Source organism: Antechinus flavipes, chromosome 4 (assembly GCF_016432865.1).
Source record: "Antechinus flavipes isolate AdamAnt ecotype Samford, QLD, Australia chromosome 4, AdamAnt_v2, whole genome shotgun sequence".
NCBI classification, from domain to species: Eukaryota; Metazoa; Chordata; class Mammalia; order Dasyuromorphia; family Dasyuridae; genus Antechinus; species Antechinus flavipes.
In genome coordinates, this window is record NC_067401.1 from 316,671,003 (window position 1) to 316,693,786 (window position 22,784).

Below are 22,784 nucleotides of genomic sequence, written 5' to 3' on the forward strand. Positions count from 1 at the left end.
AAGCCTGGAAAAGAATTTCACTGAGAAAATGTGGATTGGCTAAAGTTTATACTGCTTGCAGTATAGTGAAATCACTCATTACATTAAAGTCCTGGATATTAAAGTATGAATTTTTGTTGATACTATAACTTTTGAAGTTCATGTTTTCTGTTTTTTATTTTTTGATTTTTACAGTTAATAGAAAGAGGCTAATATTGGTAGATAAAGTCTTTGGAGACTGTCAATAATTACATTGTTATAACTGATTACATATTATGATATTATCATAGCTGATACAAATCTCTATAGTTTATCAGATCACATCATTGAGGGAGAGAACATAGGTTGAATTCATAAATCCTTTTGTCCCTAGAATATTTAAGTAATGATTACTGGAGGAGGAAAAAAATAGTGTATTCTCACAGTTCACAGCTTAAACTACTGGGACCATATACTATTGGGATTCTCTCTAATGGCCTTTCAGGGATGAAGTTTCATTTGCTGACTTTCTGAGAGCACAGCAGGTTTGGGGAAAAACTTGGATCAGATAAAAAGGAATATTAATAAAAGGTGCCCCTTTATTGGGGGAAGTACCACAATTTTTTTTTTTTTGCTGTTTACTTAAGAAAGTTTCTTAGAGGTTCAGATCTCTAGTATAGAATATCAAGAGTAAAAACTTATGACTTGCTTGCTTTTTTCTCAGTTATTAATGCTACTCAACAATATCAACAATTTCTAATTGTATAAGATAATTGTGCCTCTGCTCAGATATTTAACCTGGAAAAACTTCCTACTATTTTGAAAGTATAAATGGTATTTTTTGTATGGACACCAGCTTATTTTCTTACCATTTTAAAGCTCTGTGTGATCACAAGAAATATAAACATTGAAAGGTTCAGAAGAATCATGAGCCACAGCAATGTGTCCCTGCCTGCATCTGTACAGTTCTGCTATGAGAACGTCAATGGGTCCTGCATTCAGATTCCCTATTCTCCAGCATCTCGAGTCATTCTCTACCTGGCCTTTGGTTCTGGAGTTCTGTTGGCTATTTTGGGAAATCTTTTGGTCATGATTTCAATCTTACACTTCAAGCAGCTGCATTCTCCAGCCAATTTTCTCATTGCCTCCTTGTCTTGTGCTGACTTTTTGGTGGGAGTCACTGTGATGCCCTTCAGCATGGTGAGGTCAATAGAGAGCTGCTGGTATTTTGGAGAGAGTTACTGCAAATTGCATACCACTTTTGATGTTGCATTTTGTTATACTTCTCTCCTCCACTTGTGCTTCATCTCTATTGATAGATATATCGCTGTTACAGACCCTCTAGTCTATCCAACCAAGTTCACCATCTCTGTCTCCGGACTATGCATTGCTCTTTCCTGGACCATCACTATGTCTTACAGTGGTTCTGTTTTTTACACAGGTATCAATGATGATGGACTGGAGGAATTAGTAAGTGCTCTCACCTGTGTGGGAGGTTGTCAGATTGCTGTGAATCAAAACTGGATCATAATAGATTTTTTGTTGTTTTTCATACCCAGTCTAGTTATGATTATTCTTTATTCTAAGATTTTTCTTGTAGCGAAATTTCAGGCTAGGAAGATTGAAAATACAAGTAGTAAAGGGGAATCTTCCTCTTCAGGTAGTTACAAAGCCAGAGTAGCCAAGAGGGAGCGAAAAGCAGCAAAAACATTGGGTATTGCTGTGATTGCTTTTCTAATTTCATGGTTACCCTACTCACTTGACTCATTAATTGATGCATTTCTTGGTTTTGTAACCCCTGCCTACGTGTATGAAATTTGCTGTTGGTTCGCTTATTATAATTCAGCTGTGAATCCCCTGATTTATGCTTTGTTTTACCCTTGGTTTCGGAAAGCTATAAAACTCATTGTCACTGGCAAAATCTTACAGAATGGCTCTTCAACCATGAATTTGTTTTCTGAACAAGAGTAAAAGTTAGAATGAGAAATTTCACTTTTGTTTCTCCTAATATTTTTTATTTTCTAAATTATTCACGTTATTAATTATTACTAAATGACTAAACTAAATGTAATTAACAAACCTCTTAGAGAAGATGAAAAAGGAATCATTCTTTCTTTTTTGGCCAGGTCTTTTTGGCTCTGCTTTTCAGAGTTTTGGCAGTTATATGTCTCTCTAACATTACTAAAAACAAAATTCCTGGCAGATATTACAAAGGAATAATATTAGTGCCTCTGCTCTAATCAACCCCCTGGCTTATTGACTCACTTACTTTTTTAATTCCACTACTCTTTTTTCCCTGATATGTATTCTTAAACTATTCTTCTTGACTTCATTTTCTATCTCCAAAATTTCCATTGTAAAGAATCTGTGAAATATCTCAGCTGTCACAATCCTGCCCCTCTCTCTTTATTCAATTTTCATTTATGTGCTCTGGTTCCTACTTATTCCTGACTGCCTACACAGGTTGGCAACCTCCAAGAAAAGCCTAATCCTCTTTTTCTTCCTGCCTAAGGAAAAAACATTATTTAATAAATGTTTCCTTGTGATATTAATCAAGTAACACTTTGACCAGAGCTATTTTCATAGGCTATAAACTTAGACTAAGTTCTAGCTTATGATGTATGGGGTATCATTTTCTAATAGTGGTTGTCTTGCTTATTTCTGATTGCTAGCTAGTATAGCAACACCCCCTCTCTCCTTGTTGCTGATACAAGTTTTGGGAATTATCTGATATTACCTTTCCCAACAAATTGTATGCTCTGCTGATGCTGCCCTAAATCATTTTAATCACATTTACAAAATATCTTGCCTTATTATATTTCTCTAGACTCTTTCCTTTTCACATAATAAAGTCAAACTGCAACAGATTGTTGATGCTCTTTTAGTTTTTGTTTTGCTTAGATGAGTGTAAATTATTTAAGTGTTTTTCTGGGTTTGTTTTGGCAAAGTTTATAATTCAATAGATATTTTTACTCAACAAATACACAATACTGTGCAACAACCTGAGTAACATACAGATATATAATAAATGGGCCTTTCCCTACAATTAAAAGTAGAAGACAGGATATGTACATGAGATAAATTACATAACCACACATCAAAAAAAGAAATTATTTATCAACTCTCCCTATGACTACTTTCTCTTTTGTGGCATGTGAATTCGCTTCTGCAGAAGAAAATGCCATATGATGTTTTAGTTATGTTTGTATCCATAGATTACAAGCTTTCTCTGACCAGGACATTAATGCATACTTTCTGCAAAGGAAAAAAAATACATGTACTGCATTGAGACATTGAATTCACAAATATTAGAATACTATATCAAAACAAAGTGAAAGTTCCCAAGTTTTTCACATCATATAAGTTCCTTTTGTAATTGTTGGTTGGTATATAGAAAACTTGGTGTCTGTGTAAATCTGAATGCACTTTAGCTTCCATAAATCCAGACTGGTGGACCCATTGCCCTGCTAGTTATCCCTATGACTTCATGAAACAATCCCTAGCAAGAAGGCCATATATGTGGTTCTGTAGCTCAATAAATTTTTGTAATCAAAGACAATGAAAACATGTCAGTTCATTTGTAAATTTAACAAAAATTCAAAAACTATTTGCTAAGCATAATGTCAGAATCTTGAGATTAAAAAAAGACGATAGATAGAAAAATAAATTAATAGATTTTTATATACAAAGGGTAGGTAGGTGGTATAGTGGAAAGACCCTGGATCTGAAGTCAGGAAGACCTCAGTTTCAAATATGAAATCAGGCACTTGATGGTTATATGATCTTGGGCAAACATAACCGTTTTTGCCTTAGTTTTCTTACCTATAAAATGAGCTGCCAGGAAAACCCCAAATGGGGACATGAAGAGATCAAAATGACTGAACAACAATAATAAAAACATACACATACATATGATATGTTACAATCTATCAGGAAGTTATAGATACCAGTAACTGAAATACAAAGGAAAAAAAAGTAAGTATAAACAAGGGACCAAGGTAAAAAGCTCTAAGAATAAAAGCATCAATTTACACCTTATAAATCATGATGTCCAACACTTTTATTTTGTGGAGGAAGAAACTAAGGTCTGGAGAATTCCACTGATTGCTCAGTGTCTTCACACAGTTAGTAAAGATCTGAGGCAGAATTAGGGTTCACATCTTAAGTCCAAATCCAATGGCTATCCACTATACTATGCTACCATTCTGATTTGGTCAAGGATAGGAGGTCATAGAGATTGCTCTCACTCAAGAAGGTGGGGAGTCAGAGTCTGGAATTACTTGAAGGATAAAATGGAGCTTGAGTTTTGCCTTAAAGGAAAGTATTTCACTGATGCTAAGTGAAATGAGCAGAACTAGGAGATCATTATATACCTCAACAATGATACTGTTTGAGGATGTATTCTGATGGAAATGGATCTCTTCGATAAAAAGAGCTAGGTTCAGTTTCAATTGATCAAAGATGGGAAGAAGCAGCTACACCCAAAGAAAGAACACTGGGAGATGAAAATAAACTGCTTGCATTTTTGTTTTTCTTCCCGGATTATTTATACCTTCTGAATCCAATTCTCCCTGTGCAACAAGAAAACTGTTCGGTTCTGCACACGTATATTGTATCCAGGATATACTGTAACCTATTCAACATGCAAAGGATTGCTTGCCATCTGGGGGAGGGGGTGGAGGGAGGGAGGGGAAAAATAGGAACAGAAGTGAATGCAAGGGATAATGTTGTAAAAAATTACCCTGGCATGAGTTCTATCAATAAAAAGTTATTAAAAAAAAAAAAAGGAAAGTACTTCAATAGTTTGAGAAGGAGGGAATGTACTTTCCAAAAAAAAAAAAAAAAATGGGTAGGATGAGCAAAGACATGAAAACAGGAGAAGTAAGGATAAGACAGAAATTGGTTAGAAGCAGTGTCCTCCAGTGATAAAGAGTCCTGCACTGGGATTCAGAGCATCTAGATTAAAATTTTTGTGTCTGTCATAGTCTCTGTGATCCTGAATAAATCATTAGAGTTTTCTAGGTCTTATTTTCCTGAACTATAAATTGATTACACACAAGTTCCTATCTAGCTCAAAATGTTTGATTCTATGATTAAATATACTGAAGTTTATCTAGGACACTTTCTGGAAAAGCATAATAAGGATGGGAATGTCTATTGGTGTCAGACTATTGAGACCTTTCAATATCTAGCTGTGGAATTTGTATGGTGAGCTAGAGGGAGCCAGTGAGGGTATCTAAGTGAAGGAGAGAGCTAGGAAGGATATCTCCACATCTCTTAGAAAAGTCTCATCATTCATACTATCATGATTGTATTTCAAGATAAACTATCATCTAGATTACTGAAAATATTTCCTATGTGATCTCTTTGTTTGAAACCATTCCCTACTCCAAGCTATCTTTCACATGGCTTCAAAAGTTATTTCTCTTAAGAAACAGATCTGACTATGTCAGAGAACCCTTCCCCATGCAATATATCCCTGTAGTTCCCTATTCTTTCTAGGATCAAATATAATCTTTTTTTGGCATGTAAAAACTCTTCATAACTAGTTTCTGGGTTCAAAGACCCAAGGTTATAGTTTTAACTATCTCCTTGCTTATAATCAACTTTGGCTTTCAGTAGAGTGTGCTTCAAGTCTGAATCAGTAGCCTTCAGCACCACCAGATAGTCATTGACGTGACAACTCTATTGCAAGGGGGTAAATATATAAAAAAAAGTACAATATATAGAAACAACTGTTCATCTAAAAAGTTCTGGTTGGATGTACCAGGTCATATATATGTCATATATATAGTACTCAGTAGGTGATGTAGCCTCTGACAGTAGCAAGTGTGACTCCAAAGATTTTGTTCCCTGGTTTGGGAATACATCAGAGCTTACCCCCAGTTTTAATTTGTGTGCTCTCTCTGATCATCAGATTTTTTGGTGATAAAATCAAATAAAGGTGAATCATTGTTTCAATAAAAGTGAATGGTAGCCAGAAGTAGGAGATAAATAGATAACTAATCAGAGATAAGAGAAAAAATCATAAATCTTCCTTCAGAAGCTGGTAGATGTCTTGGTTATAGGAAGAATTCCATCACAGAAGCAGAAATGAGCCAACTTAGTATACCCCATACTGTAAAGGACTGAAAGTCTGAATAGGTGCACTGGAATCAGAAAACTGAACACTTAAAGCTAATTGCCTATTGGACAATACTATTAGCATATGCTTGGTAAAATGGCCTTTTTCACTATTTTGCGCAGGCTCCTTCTTTTTGGTGTATACAGATAATCATAGGAGGGATTAGGGAGTGGAGTAAAATAAGCCAGAGTCACTTTAGAGGAGAACGAGGAGAAGGGAGGTCGGTAGATGGAGACCTTGTGGCAGTTTCGTCCATCTCCTTTACTTCTCCCCCTAAAGACCAAGGATTTTTGCTGATCCTGACTCTGGCAGATCTTGAGGTCAACAGGGAGCTAACTCAGACTTTACACCATACAATCAAGATAACAGCAGGATTCTGCTACCTAGCACAGAAATTATAAAATTTTATCACCACCTGAACACTGAAGTGTAATGGGCTGAGGCTTGAGTTGATGCACTGAGGTCCCAAACACATGAGGCTAAATAGTAATTGGACTATACTCTATTAATATATTTGCTTGGAGAAAGAATGGCCCCACCCACTCTGTGCAAGTCCTGATGTGTTGTATAGGAAATTACGTTTTTGGTGGATGGAGACAAGGGAGTGGGAAGGGAAGTGGAAGGAGAGACTGTTGGCTGGCATCTTGACACAGCTGCTCACATTGCCATTGCGATGGCCCTTCAGCTCTGATCTCCCTCTGCTAGCTGGCTTCTTGTCGCAGCTGTCCATATTGCTATCGCAATCCTTCCTGCCCATATTGCTATCGCAATCATTCTTGCCCATATTGCTATCGCAATCCCCCCTTACCTCTACTGAAAATAAAGATTGAAGATTTTTCCCTTAATCTAAATTCCTGACTCTAGCTGATTTTAAATATGTGGTCATCACACTGAAGGAAAACATTAGCATTACAAGTCTACTAGTCACCCCCACTAAATGTGTGGCTTGATTTATTTTCCATGAATAGATATAATGTTTGAAGTCACATGGCAAATATGGTCATGAAAGTAATGAAATACTATGTCTAAAACCTTAAATAGATTTTCTACTGACAGGATCTAGGGGCAGAGTCAGAATACTGTCCTTCAAGCCTTTCCCAGGGAGAAAGATGTTAGTACAGTCATAGAAGACCATTTTAGGCCAATCTTTCCTCAGCCACAAATTTTGTGCTTGCTAAAAGGTTAATAGATGAACCTGAATATAAGCCTCTCGCACGTGCTTCCAAGGAATTAATATAAAGAGATGTAGGTAAGATAGTAGTTAAAAAGTTTATAATCTTTAGAGTATTTTCTGAATTACTAATTTAATTACTAAAATAATTAAAGTGAATAATAAAAAAAGTTAACCTTAGACAGCTAGGTTGCATAGTAGATTGATAGCTTTTTTTTTTAAATTTAAATTTAAGATGGATCTAAATTTTGCCTAATTTATTTATTAGCTATTTAGCCAAGTCATTTAAACTTCTTCATCAGCCACATTTTCTTCATCTGTAAATTAAGAAAATGAGGCAGTTAGAATCAACATATCTCTAAGGTCACTTCTAGCATTGAGTGATTTAAATCTATAATCATATGATCTTTCTGGAATGTTCTGAAAAACTGTACTTGATTTATCTAGTAGGCATTTGGAATGGAGATACTCTAAAAAATGTGGGTTAAGGGCAGCTAGGTAGCACAGTGGATAGAGCACCAGCTTGAAGTCAGGAGGGCCTGAGTTCAAATGTGCCCTCAGATTAACTAACTAGCTGTGTGATCCTGGGTAAATCGCATAACCCCAAATGCTTCCCCTCAAAATGCAAAATACAAAAAGAAGAAAAAGATGGTGGTGATTTGGGTTATCATTGGTCTGAGGTTCTTAGTCAATAACAAAATAATTTATATAAATCTTTTCCATATCTGGTAATTTACAAGCAAAGAACATACCCATTCAAAGGCAAGTCCCTTTAAAGCAGGATCTATTTTTGCCTTTCTTTGTCTTCCCCAAACCAATGCCTTACACAAAATAGGTGTTTAATAAATGTTTATTGAGTTAATATTGGAGACTCAGCAATGAAGGGAGATTGGTCTGTAAAATGATGTCTCCATGATAATAATAATAATGAATTACCCATTTTCTGCAACGGACCCACATTCTTTGAGATAGACCCTGAAGCTTCCCTTCCTCAACACAAAATTCCTACATAATTACCTTGCCTGGAGACACTACCTATTTTCATCTATCCTTCATGTATCCTTTTTCTGTCTAGGTATCACTGGAAACTTTTATTTTCAATAATCAAAGTCAAATGGAATACACAACAACATTTTTTTTAATTACAAAAATGCATTTTACTCAACAGGGAATTAATAGTGTGCCGGGAGAAAGGATGAGGGTATTAAAGGGAAGGTTTGTTCACTAATATATTCAGGAATTTATGAATCCTAAGGAAAACAATCTAGTAATGAGGTGTTGATTATGAAAAGAAGGTTCTAAGGAGACAAAACATAAGAATCTGTGTTTTTAAATTATAAGTAGAAGAAAAGAAGGGGAAAGGAATAGAAACATATTTAATTTAGCACAGAAGAATGGTTCTGAGTATATTTTCCACTTCTCAGCCACTTCTTTGTAAAGAAGAGGCAGACGTGAAGATAAAAAATAAGAATGTTGGATATAAAGCACCATATAATTAATGATCATAAAATGTGAATGGGATGAAGTTATCCATAAAACAGAAGATGATAACAGAATAGATTAGAAAACAAAATCCAACAAAATATTGTTTAAAAAACATAAATAAAATAATAGAATCACACATAGTTAAAATTAAAGTATGGGAGTAAAATCTCATGATTTAGCTGAAGTATAAATAGGTAAGAATAGCAGTCATGGTTTTATACAAGGCAACAGCAAAAATCGGCTTGATTAAAAGAGATTTTTAAAAGAAACTTCATTATGCTTAAAGATACTCCAAATAATAAGTTAATAATAATACTTAATAGAGTGAGTAGCATCCAAATATTAAAAGAAATGCTGAATGAGTTATAGGGAGAAATAGGCAGTAAAACCATAATAATTTTTTCCCTTTTAAGCCTAGACTTATATAAGCAAAAAAAAAAAAAAAAAAAATCCTGAAACTAGAAAAAAGTTAAAGATGTTAAATAAATTTTTAGAAATGTTCAAGATGACGAGCCTCCAGTGATTACTGAATATGAATAGAAAGGTTTATAAACATTTCTTGGCATGACATGTTTACAAGAATTGACTTTGTGACCAGTATAAACTTCACTAACAAATACAGAAAATCACATTCTTTAATTACCACAGAACAATAAAATGTATATTGAAATGAAATGAAATGAAAATTGAACAAAATGCATGTTTCCCTAAAAGCTACTAAAGAAGTGAATAAAATTAATTGAAGTTAAATAACTTAATATTAAAAAACTGATGAGTCAAAGAAAAATTAGAAAAATAATAAATACTTTCATTAAATATGACAGCAATAGTCCATCAAACCAAAATTTCTATGATGCAGCCAAAGATGATTATCAGTATTAAAATGAAGTACATAATTAATAAGAAATGAAAAAAATTAAATAACATTTCCCTATTGTATATTAATAAAACTGCTCACCTAAATTGTGTGAATATTTACAAGCTGCCCAGATTTATAGAACAAAAGGTAGAGAAATAATCCAAACTTTAAAAAAAAAGATTGAACAAGCCACAAATAGCTTCCCAAAGAAAATAGAAATGTATAGATTTACAAGTTAATTCAATAAAACATTCAAAAATCAGTTACTTCCAAAGTTGTATACACTATTTGAACAAATACAATAAGCATCCTAATAAATTATTTTTATGTACAGTTATGGTTTTGGTACCTAAATACAGAGAATCAAAATTAAGAAGGAACACTATGAACAAATATAAATAGATTGGGCCTACAATATACAGAAGCAAAACCACATTAGCCAAGTGTTTAGTAAAAGCAAAAATCCCTCTTCCAGGGCCAAAAAATAATGGGGAAACTGGAAGTTAATTACAGATCAATACATCAATACACATAACAAGGATTTGAATATGAATCAGGGAATGAATACATTAGTCAGATATAAAAGATGATATCATAAGCAAATTAGAAGGAATTACCTTTTAGATCGATATATAAAAAAAGAATCCTAAATCTATTTGATTTTTACTATCCCAACATATCTTCCATCCATCACTCTCAAACAACAGGTTAAGAAGAACACAGAAGTCAAATAGATAATCATAATTACATAAAATTAGTTAAAATGCAACTAAAATTATTAGAAAACTGATAACAGAGGGCAATTTTTTTAGGAAAATTTTCTGATAAAACTTTCCAAAATAAGGAATTAATTATATTGATTATAAATAAGAATGAATGAATATAATAAGAATGAATTATTTAGAATGAATAAGAATGCATCATTTTCCAACTGTTAAGCAAAGCATATGAACACAGTTCTCAAAGGAAGAAATTCAAAGTATCAATTGGTAAATTTTAAAAATATACTATCACTAATGATTATACAAATGAAAAATGTAATGCATGAGATTTCAACTCACATCTATCAGGCTGACAAAATTGAAAAACAATGGAAAATTACATATGTTTCTAAGTAATACGGGAAATTAAATATATTGATGTATTTTTGATGGAGCAATAACTGATTTAACCATTCTGCAAAACAGTAGGGAACTCTGGCTCCACATTTATGAAACTGTTGGTACCTTATAACCTACTAATACCCCCAAAGAGATTAAAGAAAGAAGAAAATAATTATATATATGTATATGTATGTATAAAATGATAAATGTTGGAAAGGATGTAGAAACATTGGAATATTGATGCACTGTTGGTGGAGTTGTGAACTAATCCAGCCATTCTGGAGAGCAATTTGGAACTATGCCCCAAGGGCTTTCAAACCATGCTGTACCCCAAATAGATCATTAAAAATGGCAAAAGACCCATATTGCAAAAATATTTCTAGCAGCTCTCCTTGTTAGGTAAATAAATGGAAATCAAGGGGATGACCATCCATTGAGGAATGGCTGAACAAATTGTATATATGAATGCAGTGAAATATTATTATTCTATAAGAAATGATGAGCAGGATAATTTCAGAAAAGCCTGGGAAAATTTACATAAACTGATGCTAAGCAAAATAAGCAGAATCAAGAGAACATTGTACACAGTAATAGCAACATTGTATGAATGATTAACTTTGATAGACATTACTCTTCTCAGCAATACAATAATCTAAAATAATTCTAAAAGACTCATGATAGAAAATGCTATCCACATCCAGAGAAAGAACTATGGAGCTTGCATGCAGATTGAAGCATACAATAATATTTTTTTTTTTGTTATTGTGTTTTTCTTTCTCATGGTTTTTCCCTTCTGTTTTGATTCTTTTACAATATGACTAATGTGAAAACTATTCTTATTCTGAACTCACCTATTTCTGTCAAGAAAACTATTAGACAGGATTGCAAAACTGAAATCATCCCTAATTCGTCATTCTACCTCACTGTACAAATCTAATCTGTTGGCAAATCTGTTCAATTTACTATCCCAGCATATCTTCCATCAATCACTCTCAAATCATTAAGCCCCCATTGTGTTTAGGGTGTTTTCACTATTAACCTGAACTATTTCCATACCCTTCAAATTGAGCATCTTTCCTCACATTTCTTCTGTTTCAAATTCATCCTCCACAGTACTGTCAAAGTCTGCCATGGTGGCATTCCTAAAGAATGATATCAATTCATAATTCAATAATCTACTTAGTCCTATTTTCTCTGAAATCAAATACAAATTCTTCTGTTTGTTATTTAATGTTCTTCCCATGATGGCTCCAGCCTCCTTTGTAGGTAATATTATATATGACTTAACATCATGTATTTTAACATCAGCCAAGCTGTCTTTTCTCTGATTTAACCACAAAATTCTATCCACACAATGCTTTTGTGCAGACTGCCCCCAAGCCTGGAATGCATTTCCTTATCACCTCTGTCTTTTAGAGTTCCTAACATCTTTCAAAGTTCAACTCTAATACAATCTTATAGAGAATAGCTATTATTCTGTTTCAAATGATCTCAAAACTAAAGCCAAAATAAAAAAAAAAAAATGATCTCAGATGCCACCTATTTCAAATCTCTTTTGCTTTTTTAAGAAATGAAGAAATTAAAGCCCAAAGATTGAACATCAGAATCACAGAGATTCTAAATAATAGATTTGAATCTACATTCTCTGACAGTAGAATCAACATTTTTATGACTTCTTTATTTCTCAAAAGGATATTGCTTTTATTTTTATGAAGTTTAATATTCTTATATGTATATATGTACACACCTATTGTTTTATCACATAGAATGTATACTTCTTTAGGGTAGTGAATATTTTTATTTTTATTCGTTTATGCTCAAAACCTAGTTGGAGGCCTGGCATATGACAGGTGCTTAATAATATGTGAATAGATTATTTTGCCAGAAAAAAACGTATTTATGAAAAAAGAGATTAGCCTTTGTTTCAGAAAAACACAGGTAATCTTGTACATTTTATTTATTTTTAATCATTGGATAAATCTTTTGTCTACTAGTGATTATGCTGTGAATATGTATATGTACACATAAACACAGCCAATGAATAAACATTTATTAAGTAAATCTGTGACTTAACCATGTTCCAGGCAAGTTGTCAAGTATGTGAATGTGCATATATGTGCATATGCACACACACACACATACACACACATATATACTCCAGTTCAACTTTTTGGCTATTCATCTACATAAAACAATCTAGTCAATAGCTATTCTTTATCTACTTTTTATTGTTATGCTAAATTGTTTCTACATAATTATATATCTCATTTAGGATCCCCTGAATATTTCTGTTCTTTTTCACTTTTCATACTGTCATCAGCAAATTGGACCACTTGGAAGATTTCATCATTTTTAGAGCATTGATTTTTTTCATTTGAACTCTGTACTAGACATCATCTATATCAGAGAAAAACATCACTGATTAGTATATATTCACTTGTTTTATGCCTTCCTTAATATTAATGAGGGCCATTGAACAAAAGAATTTAATATAAATTAACATATGATTCAGAGTTATGCAGAGGAAAGATGGTAAGGGGTCATTTTGATCTACAAATTAAATATTTATTTTTACAAAATAGGATCTTGCATTCTCTTTATGTTCATACATTTGTATGACTTGAAGATATAGCCTGCTAATAAATGCCATTTGCCATAGGTTGCTTATTATTTTATCTTACTTTGATCAAAAATGATTTGTCATAACATATATGATTAGTAAATACTTGCTGATTGATAGGTGCACAAATCATTCTAATTGAGATTTTATAGAGAGTAGAAAGGATGTATATTATAGTAGTTAGTGGTATTTTATTGATCTCATTTTTGAGTAATAGTGATGAGTAAATAATTTGAATAATACTTAAAATTGAGTAATTTGAATAATAGGGTCTCATTTTTTAACTGTCCCAAACCTTAGATATTATATGTCCCTCATCAATAATTTTCTACATGTATATTTGGTCTAATCAAGATGTTCTTCCCATCTTCCTGGTCTTTAATATCCTTTTAGAAAAAAAATCATTATTAAAAAAATAAATCAAAGATTGTGATGGTAGAGATCAAATAAGAAGTCTCTGTACTCAATTATGAGCCTATGGAAAATTAACATTTCTTTTCCATTTTTCTTTTCTTTTTTTTTTTTTGTTTTTTTTTTTTTTGTCCCTCACTTCATTTCATTTGGTAATACTCTTAGGATGATCTAGCCAAACTAGATCACTTGCAAAGTTTTCTGTAAATTTATTTCCTACTTGCTTCTTATTGTCTTAATTAAGCAATAATATTTCATTCTCTTCCCCTTCCCCTTCCAAAGGATTTAAGGGGAACAAACATTAAAAACTATGATGGTCATCAATCTATAAGCACTTTCTAAAAACCACGTGCCAGGAATTACCTCAATGTGTCACAGACATAAAAATGGACCTCAGGAAGCTTATATTTCATCAAGAGATACAACATGTATATAAATAAGCATATCACAAATAACTATAAGGTAATTTGGAGGGAAGGACACTTGAAATTGATTGGGATTAGGAAAAATTTTATGTAGAAAGTTTCACTTGACCTGAATTTGAAAGGAAACAAAGGCCTTCTTAGAGACAGAGGTGAGGAATGACTACTTTTCAGTGTAGAAGACAGCTAATGCAAAGGCAAAGAGACAAGACATAGTGTAAGGGAATAAAATAGTTCTTTTGGTTAAATTATAAAGAACTGAGAAGGGTGGTCAGGAATGAGTTTGTATAGAAGGTTTAAAATAAATATGGAATTTCTATTTGCCCATAGAGGCCATGCTGAGTAGGAAGTGATTTGTAGATTGGTGCTTTATGAAAATCACTTCAGTAACTATGTGGAAAATGAATAAGAGAAAGCAAACTTTTGAATCAGGGAGCAACTTGGAGTTTATTACAGTAATTCAAGCAAGAGATGATTCAGGTGATTGATTGGGGCCCAAAGGGATGATGATATTTCCTTACAAGTCCATAGTGACCCCAGAAACTAAGGCATACCCATCCAAATAAACTAGGGTTATAACTATGTGAACAGATAGACAGAGACAACTTGAAGTAGTAGAAATAGCAAGATAGTAGTTCAACTCTTTGAAAATGTGTGATGGTTAAGAACTAAAAATTGAAAGCAATTCTTAGGTCCACAGTTCCTGACACAGAATAAGTACAATAAATATTCAATGATGAATTGAGGTTGTGAACCTAGGTGACAAAAGAATGCTTTTGATGGTCATAGGAAAGTTGAAAGGATTATATACCGGAGATGAAGGAGAGTGAAGTTTGCTTTAGATATGTTCAATTGGAGATGCACAGGTAACATCTAGATTATGTGTTGGTCCTTAGTCATGTATCCCCTTGCTAGGATCCAAGCCTATGGCCCAGCTCTTTCCTGGCAGAGGGAGGCAACTGATTGGTGTAACTGGTAGAAAAACAGACTTGGAGAGAGAAAAACCCCAATTTCAATGCTACAACAGACACATAATAGCTGTGTGACCCTGGAGAAATGCGTGAAAAACTTTAAAATACTATGTAAGTGCTAACTATTGTTATTTGTCTTATGAAGCACAATATCTTATTTACATACAAACTTTCTTCCAAGTCATCTCTGTTTCAGGGGAGTCATAACCCCATTTATCAGCAGAAAGCATCCTACCAAATTTATCACCCTAAATTAAAATTTTACCACCCTAACTAAAAATTCCAAAGAAAATAGGGGTACAATAATAATAATAATGATATTAAAATACTAGCATTTATAGAGTGAGTCCAAATAGTATTTAACCTTACAACAACACAGGGAGATAGATCCTATTATTAGGTCCATTTTACAGATGAAGAAACTGAGCCAGGGAATGGTTAAATGACATGCCTGGAGTCATACAGCTAATAAGTGGCAGCATTTGAACAAAGGGCTTTCTGAGTCCAAGTCCAGTTATCCTTCAGTAACATTCACTTAGCTTCTGTCTTATCTTTGGAAGGTAGGAGATGAAGACCTACTTTGCAAGCCAGAAATGGGATGCTTGACCAAGCACATTGACTTGATTTGACTGGAAGAAGTAGATTTAGTTTCAGTCAATAAATCAATCAGTCAATAAGCATTTATCAAGAACCTACTTTAGAGATGTTTTCTGGAGCTTTTATTCATGATTTTATTTCTGACTTTTTCCCTTCCAGCTAGCTTCCACAATTGTTCCAATAGAGTTAGGGGTCAGGAAGAAGTGGCTCTTTCCCTCGAGAATGGTGACAGCTGTCAATTATGATATTGCCAGTGGTGGTAAGGAGTTGAGTAGGTTTCACTAAAGATCCAGCATCTCCAGGAACTTGGATAAAGCTCTAAAGGGCCATTGCTTCAATGTTAGCATTTGAAATAAAAACAGGCTGACAGGATAAATTTATGCTCCCATTGGCTATTACAAAGGAAAATGACCTGGAACTATAAATACTATGTGCTTAGAGGCATTATTCCATTTCTAGTCAGCTTGGGGTAGACAATCTAGATGTATCCACAGTGGCATTGCCTTGAGACAGTGATTTTTTTTCCTTGTTCCATGTCTAAGAAAGGTCTGTACTCCTTAGAAACTGCTCATTTTAACAGGGCTTTTTTATTCAGCAGTTTCAGTTGTGTGTGACTCTTCTTGACCCTTTTTGGAATTTTCTTGTCAGAGATACTAGTGGTTTGTCATTTTTTTTTTCTCAGCCTATTTGAAGCTTATTTCTTACTGAGGAACTCAAGTAAGCAGAGTTAAATGACTTGTCCAGGGTCACACAGCTAGACAGTATGAGGAAAATTAATTTTCTTGACTCCAGGTCAGCATTGTAGCCATTACACATCTAGCTACTCAAATAGTATAAATTTATATTTGAGTATACTCAAATAGTATAGATGGTGTATGTGTTGTATATACATATAAATATATATATATAATACATAGTGTATATTGTGTATAATTATGTATACAGGATATCCCAAAATTCTTATTGTATTCTTAAGCTCTTAAAGTTTAAAATGGCATCAATAGTTTTGTGACAACATAAATATGGGAGATAGCAATGAATTGTAGAAGGAAGACTTGCTTTGTAATCATAAAGCTCTGAATTCTGACACATTCTGGTTTTTGAGATAGAATCTTTTAGCCTTTAAGTACCTTACCTAGAATTATACAACATTGTAAATTATACAATATTTGTCGATTTGTTTTGTAGAAAGATGTGTTCATGGTGGAAGTTTCTCACATTGATGAAATATACATGTTTGTATATATGTATATTTATGTTTATATATGAATTATATATTCAGAATTTTCAATAAAATCTTCCTCTTTTGCCTCAATGTAATATGGAAATGATCAGTTGTTCTTTAAGATTCTGTCAATAAAACTAATTATATTCAGACAGATCAAAACTAAAAAGGCTTCAGATATGGAATTAATAATTGTTAATAATTGCTACTGTTTGCATTTGGATTTCAGCTAGCAAGGAAAAAACTTCTAAAATGTTATTGGGGAGTTATGCCCTAACATGGTCAGCCTATTTATATGTAAGAAACTACAGATTTTGTTTAATGATTAGGAGAAACTATTAAAATATGCATATATTTGTGTGAATGTGTGCATACTTATAGTCATCTATCTATATATATGTGTATATATATGTGTGTGTATATGTGTATAAAAGATACATATCTTTTTATATAAATGTGATCAGAGTGTTCTAAAAGATACTCTGAAATTGTAAGTTTTAGAAGCTACGTATATAATATACTCACACAAACATATAGCTACTTTTGTGTATACAACCATGTATATACCAGCATCTCATACATGTGTATAAATAAACACATATACAAATATGTATGTGGGAGAATTGTGTATGTATATATAATGCCAGTAAATTCACCATAAATTAGAATATAAAAAATCCATGGAACAATAAAAATACATATATGTACAAATCTTACAAAGCAAAATGCATGATTTATGTAACTAGAGAGTAAACAGCAACAAAATAAAGTCAAAGTAAATTCCTAACCAAAGATTACTGGGAAAAAGTTTCTTCTCCTAGTTCACACCCAAACCTATGGGGATCTTATCTTAGGAGTTTTCTGGTACTTCTTTGGCTGAGCTCCAGAAAGGTTGGGGTACTTTGGGCATTAACTCAGAGTTGACAACATGAAAAAGGACAAAGTAATAAAAGGTGACCCTTGAACTGAAGAATTTTCTGGTATTTCATTGAACTTTGCAGAGAAGCTTGTCACAGGTACAGCAGAATGATAAATGTTACCAGGAAGATAAGCTTTGATGGTCTTTAGTATACTTATTCTAAACTATGTATTTAATGCTTTTTAGATTAGAGGAAGCAGTTCTGAGTAAAATGGACACTTATTGAATATAAGGGGGGAGGGAGGTGCTAGTTTTTATAGGAAAGGGAGAAGAGATTAACTATTTTTATAGTTCCTACTGTGCCAGGCAAAGTGTTAAGTGCTTTTCAAATATTAACCCAGTCAAGTGGATCATAGTTCATGAAGGATAGTATTTGATTTTGTACAGATATGCATTTATCTTTTTTCAGGTATATTGGAAATTTAATAATAAGTTTTGTGTGATTACCAGGAAAAGATATTTAGAAGCTAGGAGAAAAGAATGGCAATCAGCAACAATGGGTCCCATTCTGCAGCTCTAGAACTCTGCTATGAGAGCCTCAATGGGTCCTGCATTAAAACTTCCTACTCCCCTGGACCCCGAGTCATCCTCTACCTCGCTTTTGGTTCAGGCGCTCTGCTAGCTGTCTTAGGAAACCTTCTGGTCATGATTTCAATCATTCACTTCAAGCAACTGCATTCTCCAGCCAATTTTCTCATTGCCTCCTTGGCTTGTGCTGACTTTTTGGTGGGAGTCACTGTGATGCCCTTCAGCATGGTGAGGTCTGTGGAGAGTTGCTGGTACTTTGGGGAGAGTTACTGTAAATTTCACTCTTGTTTTGAAGGATCATTTTGTTATTCTTCTATTTTTCACTTATGCTTCATTTCCATTGATAGATACATTGCTATCACTGATCCTCTGGTATATCCAACCAAATTCACTCTGTCAGTTTCAGGACAATGCATTGTCCTGTCCTGGTTCCTTGCTATTACATTTAGTTTTTCACTTCTTTACACAGGTGCCAATGATGAAGGACTGGAGGAATTAGTAAGTGCTCTCACCTGTGTGGGAGGTTGTCAGATTGCTGTGAATCAAACCTGGGTACTGATAGACTTCCTGTTATTTTTCATTCCCACTCTAGTTATGGTCATTCTTTATTGTAAGATTTTTCTAGTAGCTAAACAACAGGCTAGAAAGATTGAAAGCTTGAGCAGCAAAACTGAGTCATCTTCAGAGGGTTACAAAGCCAGAGTGTTTAAGAGGGAGAAAAAAGCAGCCAAAACCCTGGGCATTGCAGTGATTGCATTTCTGATTTCATGGTTGCCATACTTTATTGACTCAATAATTGATGCATTTGTAGGGTTTATCACCCCAGCATATATTTATGAAATTTTACTTTGGTTTGCTTATTATAACTCAGCCATGAACCCTCTGATATATGCCTTCTTTTACCCTTGGTTTAGAAGAGCAATTAAACTGATTGTCACTGGGAGAGTCTTCAGAGGTCACTCTTCAACAATAGATTTGTTTTCTAAAAAAAAATAAGGTTTTAAATAGAAGTTAAAAATGTGGAAAAAAGTCAATAATGGAATAAGTGAATTATTATGAAAGAAAAGTATCCTCTCCCCATTTAGTCCCAATTCCAATTTCAGGTTCATGTTTAATGAAATTTATTTACCATGATAAGTTATATGGGAATGTATTTTCCAGCTGTCTTCAATGCTGTAATCCTGTTCCTGTCTTTTCTCATTCTACATTTAATTTTGTCCATTTTTCCTTTCTTAGACCAAGAGGTAATTTTTTTCTTCTCTAATGAACATATTATAATGTCTCATATCCTCCCTCCTTTAGCCTTTCATTTCTAATAAATAAGGCACCTATATTTCCTGTTCTGTTTCCTTCCAAGAACATCTATATTTTTTCCTTTAAGTTTTTAAATATGTTTTCACATATAATAAATTTAAATAAGTTTTATTGTACAGTTAATAATTGTATTTATATGAATCAATAACATTGAAAAGTTTTCAGCTCTATTCTGTTATAAAATTTTGTTGTTATTTTTTCTGTTTTTCTTTTTTTCCTTTTTTTTAAACAAGGTGATGGGAAGAATCAATCCTACTTACAACTTATAATGATGCTGTTTTCCTAGGAAAGGAATTCATTCAGTAGCAAGGGTTTTCTGCCTTAAAAGTTCTTGTCTTTCTTTATATTCCAATTAATGGTGGAACTACCTAAGTTACTTTTCGCTATAGAGGTGCTTTTTGTAACATAAATGCATTTTATCCTTGTTTCTTATGCTACTTCTTCATTAATAAAAATCACAATCATTTATATATTTTCCTTACCACGCACTGAGCTAAATGTTTCACAAATTTTTTTTAAGTGATTTTCAACATGAAACCTAGAGATTGGATGCTATTATTACCCCCACCTTACTGCTGAGGAAACAGAGAGAAAGAATTGAAGTGATTTGAACAAGATTACAAATGTCTGAGGCTGGATCTGTATTCAGGGCTTATTGACTTAAAACCCATAATTACATCCACTATACCAAGCACACCTCATTAATAACAATATGATTCAATAATATATTACCAAGGCAGCAGTAACAGCAGAATCTAATTTGCTTTTAAAACTATTTCCTTAAATCGTTAATATGAGACTGCTTTAATCATCTTTAAAAAGTCATAAAATTAATCTGGGACAGGATTGTTTTAGGTTGTTATTCAGTTGTGTCCAACTCTTCTTGATGCATTTAGGGTTTTCCTAGGAAAGATGCTGGAGTGGTTTGCCATTTTCTTCTCCATTTTACAGAGAAGGAACTAAGACAAACAATGTAAGTGACTTGCCCAAATTTACACAGCTAGTTAAGTGCCTGAGGTCAGATTCAAACTCACAAAGATGAGTTTTCCTTAATCCAAGCCCAGCACTCTTCACAGTACCTCATCTAGCTGGCCCAGTTTTAGGTTATACTTGCAATATATGTGCATGTATGTGTATACAGATGTATAAATATAAAGCTATTGCCTAGGACATGCTATCAAATATGTTGCAACTACTTATGTTATACTTTTCATATAAACTCCTATAATTTTCACAATAAATTCATGTGAGTTTACACAGCTGTCCCTTATTAAAATGCAATTCATTTGCAAGTCCTGAAAGGACAAAAAACAATCTCTGAGTACCTACCCTTAATAAATGATTGGGCATTAGACCAAACTTTCCAGTTACTTCCATGTTCTCTCCAGCTTTCCTGATCTACATCTTGCTACTAGACCCAGATGACTGGAAGAGAAGATGAGATTGGTGACTTTGCACAACCCTCCCTTATTTACATGTCATAGCATCACCTCCCTGGTATCATGGACCTCTTTGAGAATGGAAAAACCTACAGAAACTTTTTCTTACTTTTTCCTATATAGTACTCAATTCCATGGGATGTAGTTTCCTTTTTCATCCAGTAAAAAATACAGTAAATTAAAAAAAAAGACTGTGATTGTATTTATTTTAAATCTTCAGGAATTAAATCATATAAATGGATAGATATGAAATATTTTAATAATTTTGTGTTTGTCAATGCAGAACCCACTTGTTAGAAAACATGATTCGTTTTTTGATGTGGTTTGTAAGTTGAATATTAAAATGTTGAACAAAGTGTGTCTTCCTTATAACTGAGGACTTTTCCTTATATCACTCTTGGGTACCCTTGGTGGAAACCAAATCCTACAATTATTATGCTTGAGCTTTCACTAAAGTACAGATTTTTTTAAAGAGGGGTTTCTTTGGGGCAAATTTGAAGGTTTCACATCTTTTGTTGTTCAACATTTGGGCATAGTTAGTTTGGCCAAAGAATGCTTTCAATGTTTATTGTGTTTTTTGGTCATATAAAAGGTGTAGGGCATAATTGTACAGCAGTTAGAATATACTGAGAGTATAGAATATTTTTACCCCTTAAATTTTTCATAACACATTTCTAACTGGCATATATCTTAAAAGAGATAATTTAGTTCATGCTCTTATATTGGACAAAGGACCCATTTCTAAGCTTTTGGCATTCCCTATAGTCTCCAGCTTCTATTGAAAAATTTGAGCCAATACATATTTGTGTAAGAAAACCCAATATACATTGGGTTTTCTCAAGCAAAATGTCAGGAGACTTCTCAACATTAGTATTATCAGCAAGAGAACCAGTGGAGCCATTAGATAGCTAAAGATTTCTGGATGTGGAGCTTGTAAGACTTGATTTCAAAAATTCCCTTAGACATTTATTAGCTGTGTAATTCTGGATAAGTCACTTAAACTCTATAAGCCTCAATTCGCTTACCTGTAAAATGAGGGGCTTAGATTTTATGAACTCTAAGGTTCCTTCTAGCACTAAATTTATGAACCTCCATATATATTTTATATCTGTTTTACTCCATTTTCCCTAGACCTGCCTTAGGGAGAGAACAAAATGTGCAAGTATATCTGGCCTCAGATTCTTTCCAGCTTTGTGACCCTGAGCAAGTAACTTAACACTGTTTCTCTCAATTTCCCCATTTGTAAAATGAGCTGGAGAAAGAAATATCAAACTACTCTAGTACCTTTGCCAAGAAAATCCCAAAGAGAGTCATGAAAAGTTACACATGAATGAAAAAAAAAAAAAAAGCTGAATAATGCTAGATGATAAGGTAGCAGCTAAAAAGACTATTTCTGAATAGTATTGCAACATTTTCTAAATACTTTCAAAGGAATTGAGCTGTCTACTACAAAGCATTTATTTTTACTTGACTAAGTTTTTTGCTACTTAAACTAGAAAAATTTAAGAACTTAGACTTCATATGATATTGATTCTTAGGAGAGCAACTTTAAATTAGAATTCATTGAGCCCCAGTGTATTGTTTATTGAAATGAATAAAAGGGAAATGTGATTAAGGCAAGGCAAAAATCATTATCAA

General features: G+C 33.3%; 2 protein-coding genes across 2 annotated transcripts; both read left to right on the top strand.

The window, feature by feature from the left end:
* The first annotated feature begins 885 nt into the window (after positions 1–885).
* On the top strand, positions 886–1,929 carry LOC127561537 (trace amine-associated receptor 6-like). Its single transcript, XM_051996734.1, has one exon. The coding sequence runs from the start codon at positions 886–888 to the stop codon at positions 1,927–1,929; it is 1,044 nt and encodes a 347-aa protein (XP_051852694.1).
* Positions 1,930–18,345: 16,416 nt separating this feature from the next.
* Positions 18,346–19,862, top strand: LOC127559581 (trace amine-associated receptor 7a-like). Its single transcript, XM_051993466.1, has one exon. It carries the CDS (start codon positions 18,346–18,348, stop codon positions 19,387–19,389), a length of 1,044 nt encoding a protein of 347 aa, XP_051849426.1. The 3' UTR covers positions 19,390–19,862.
* Positions 19,863–22,784: the final 2,922 nt, after the last annotated feature.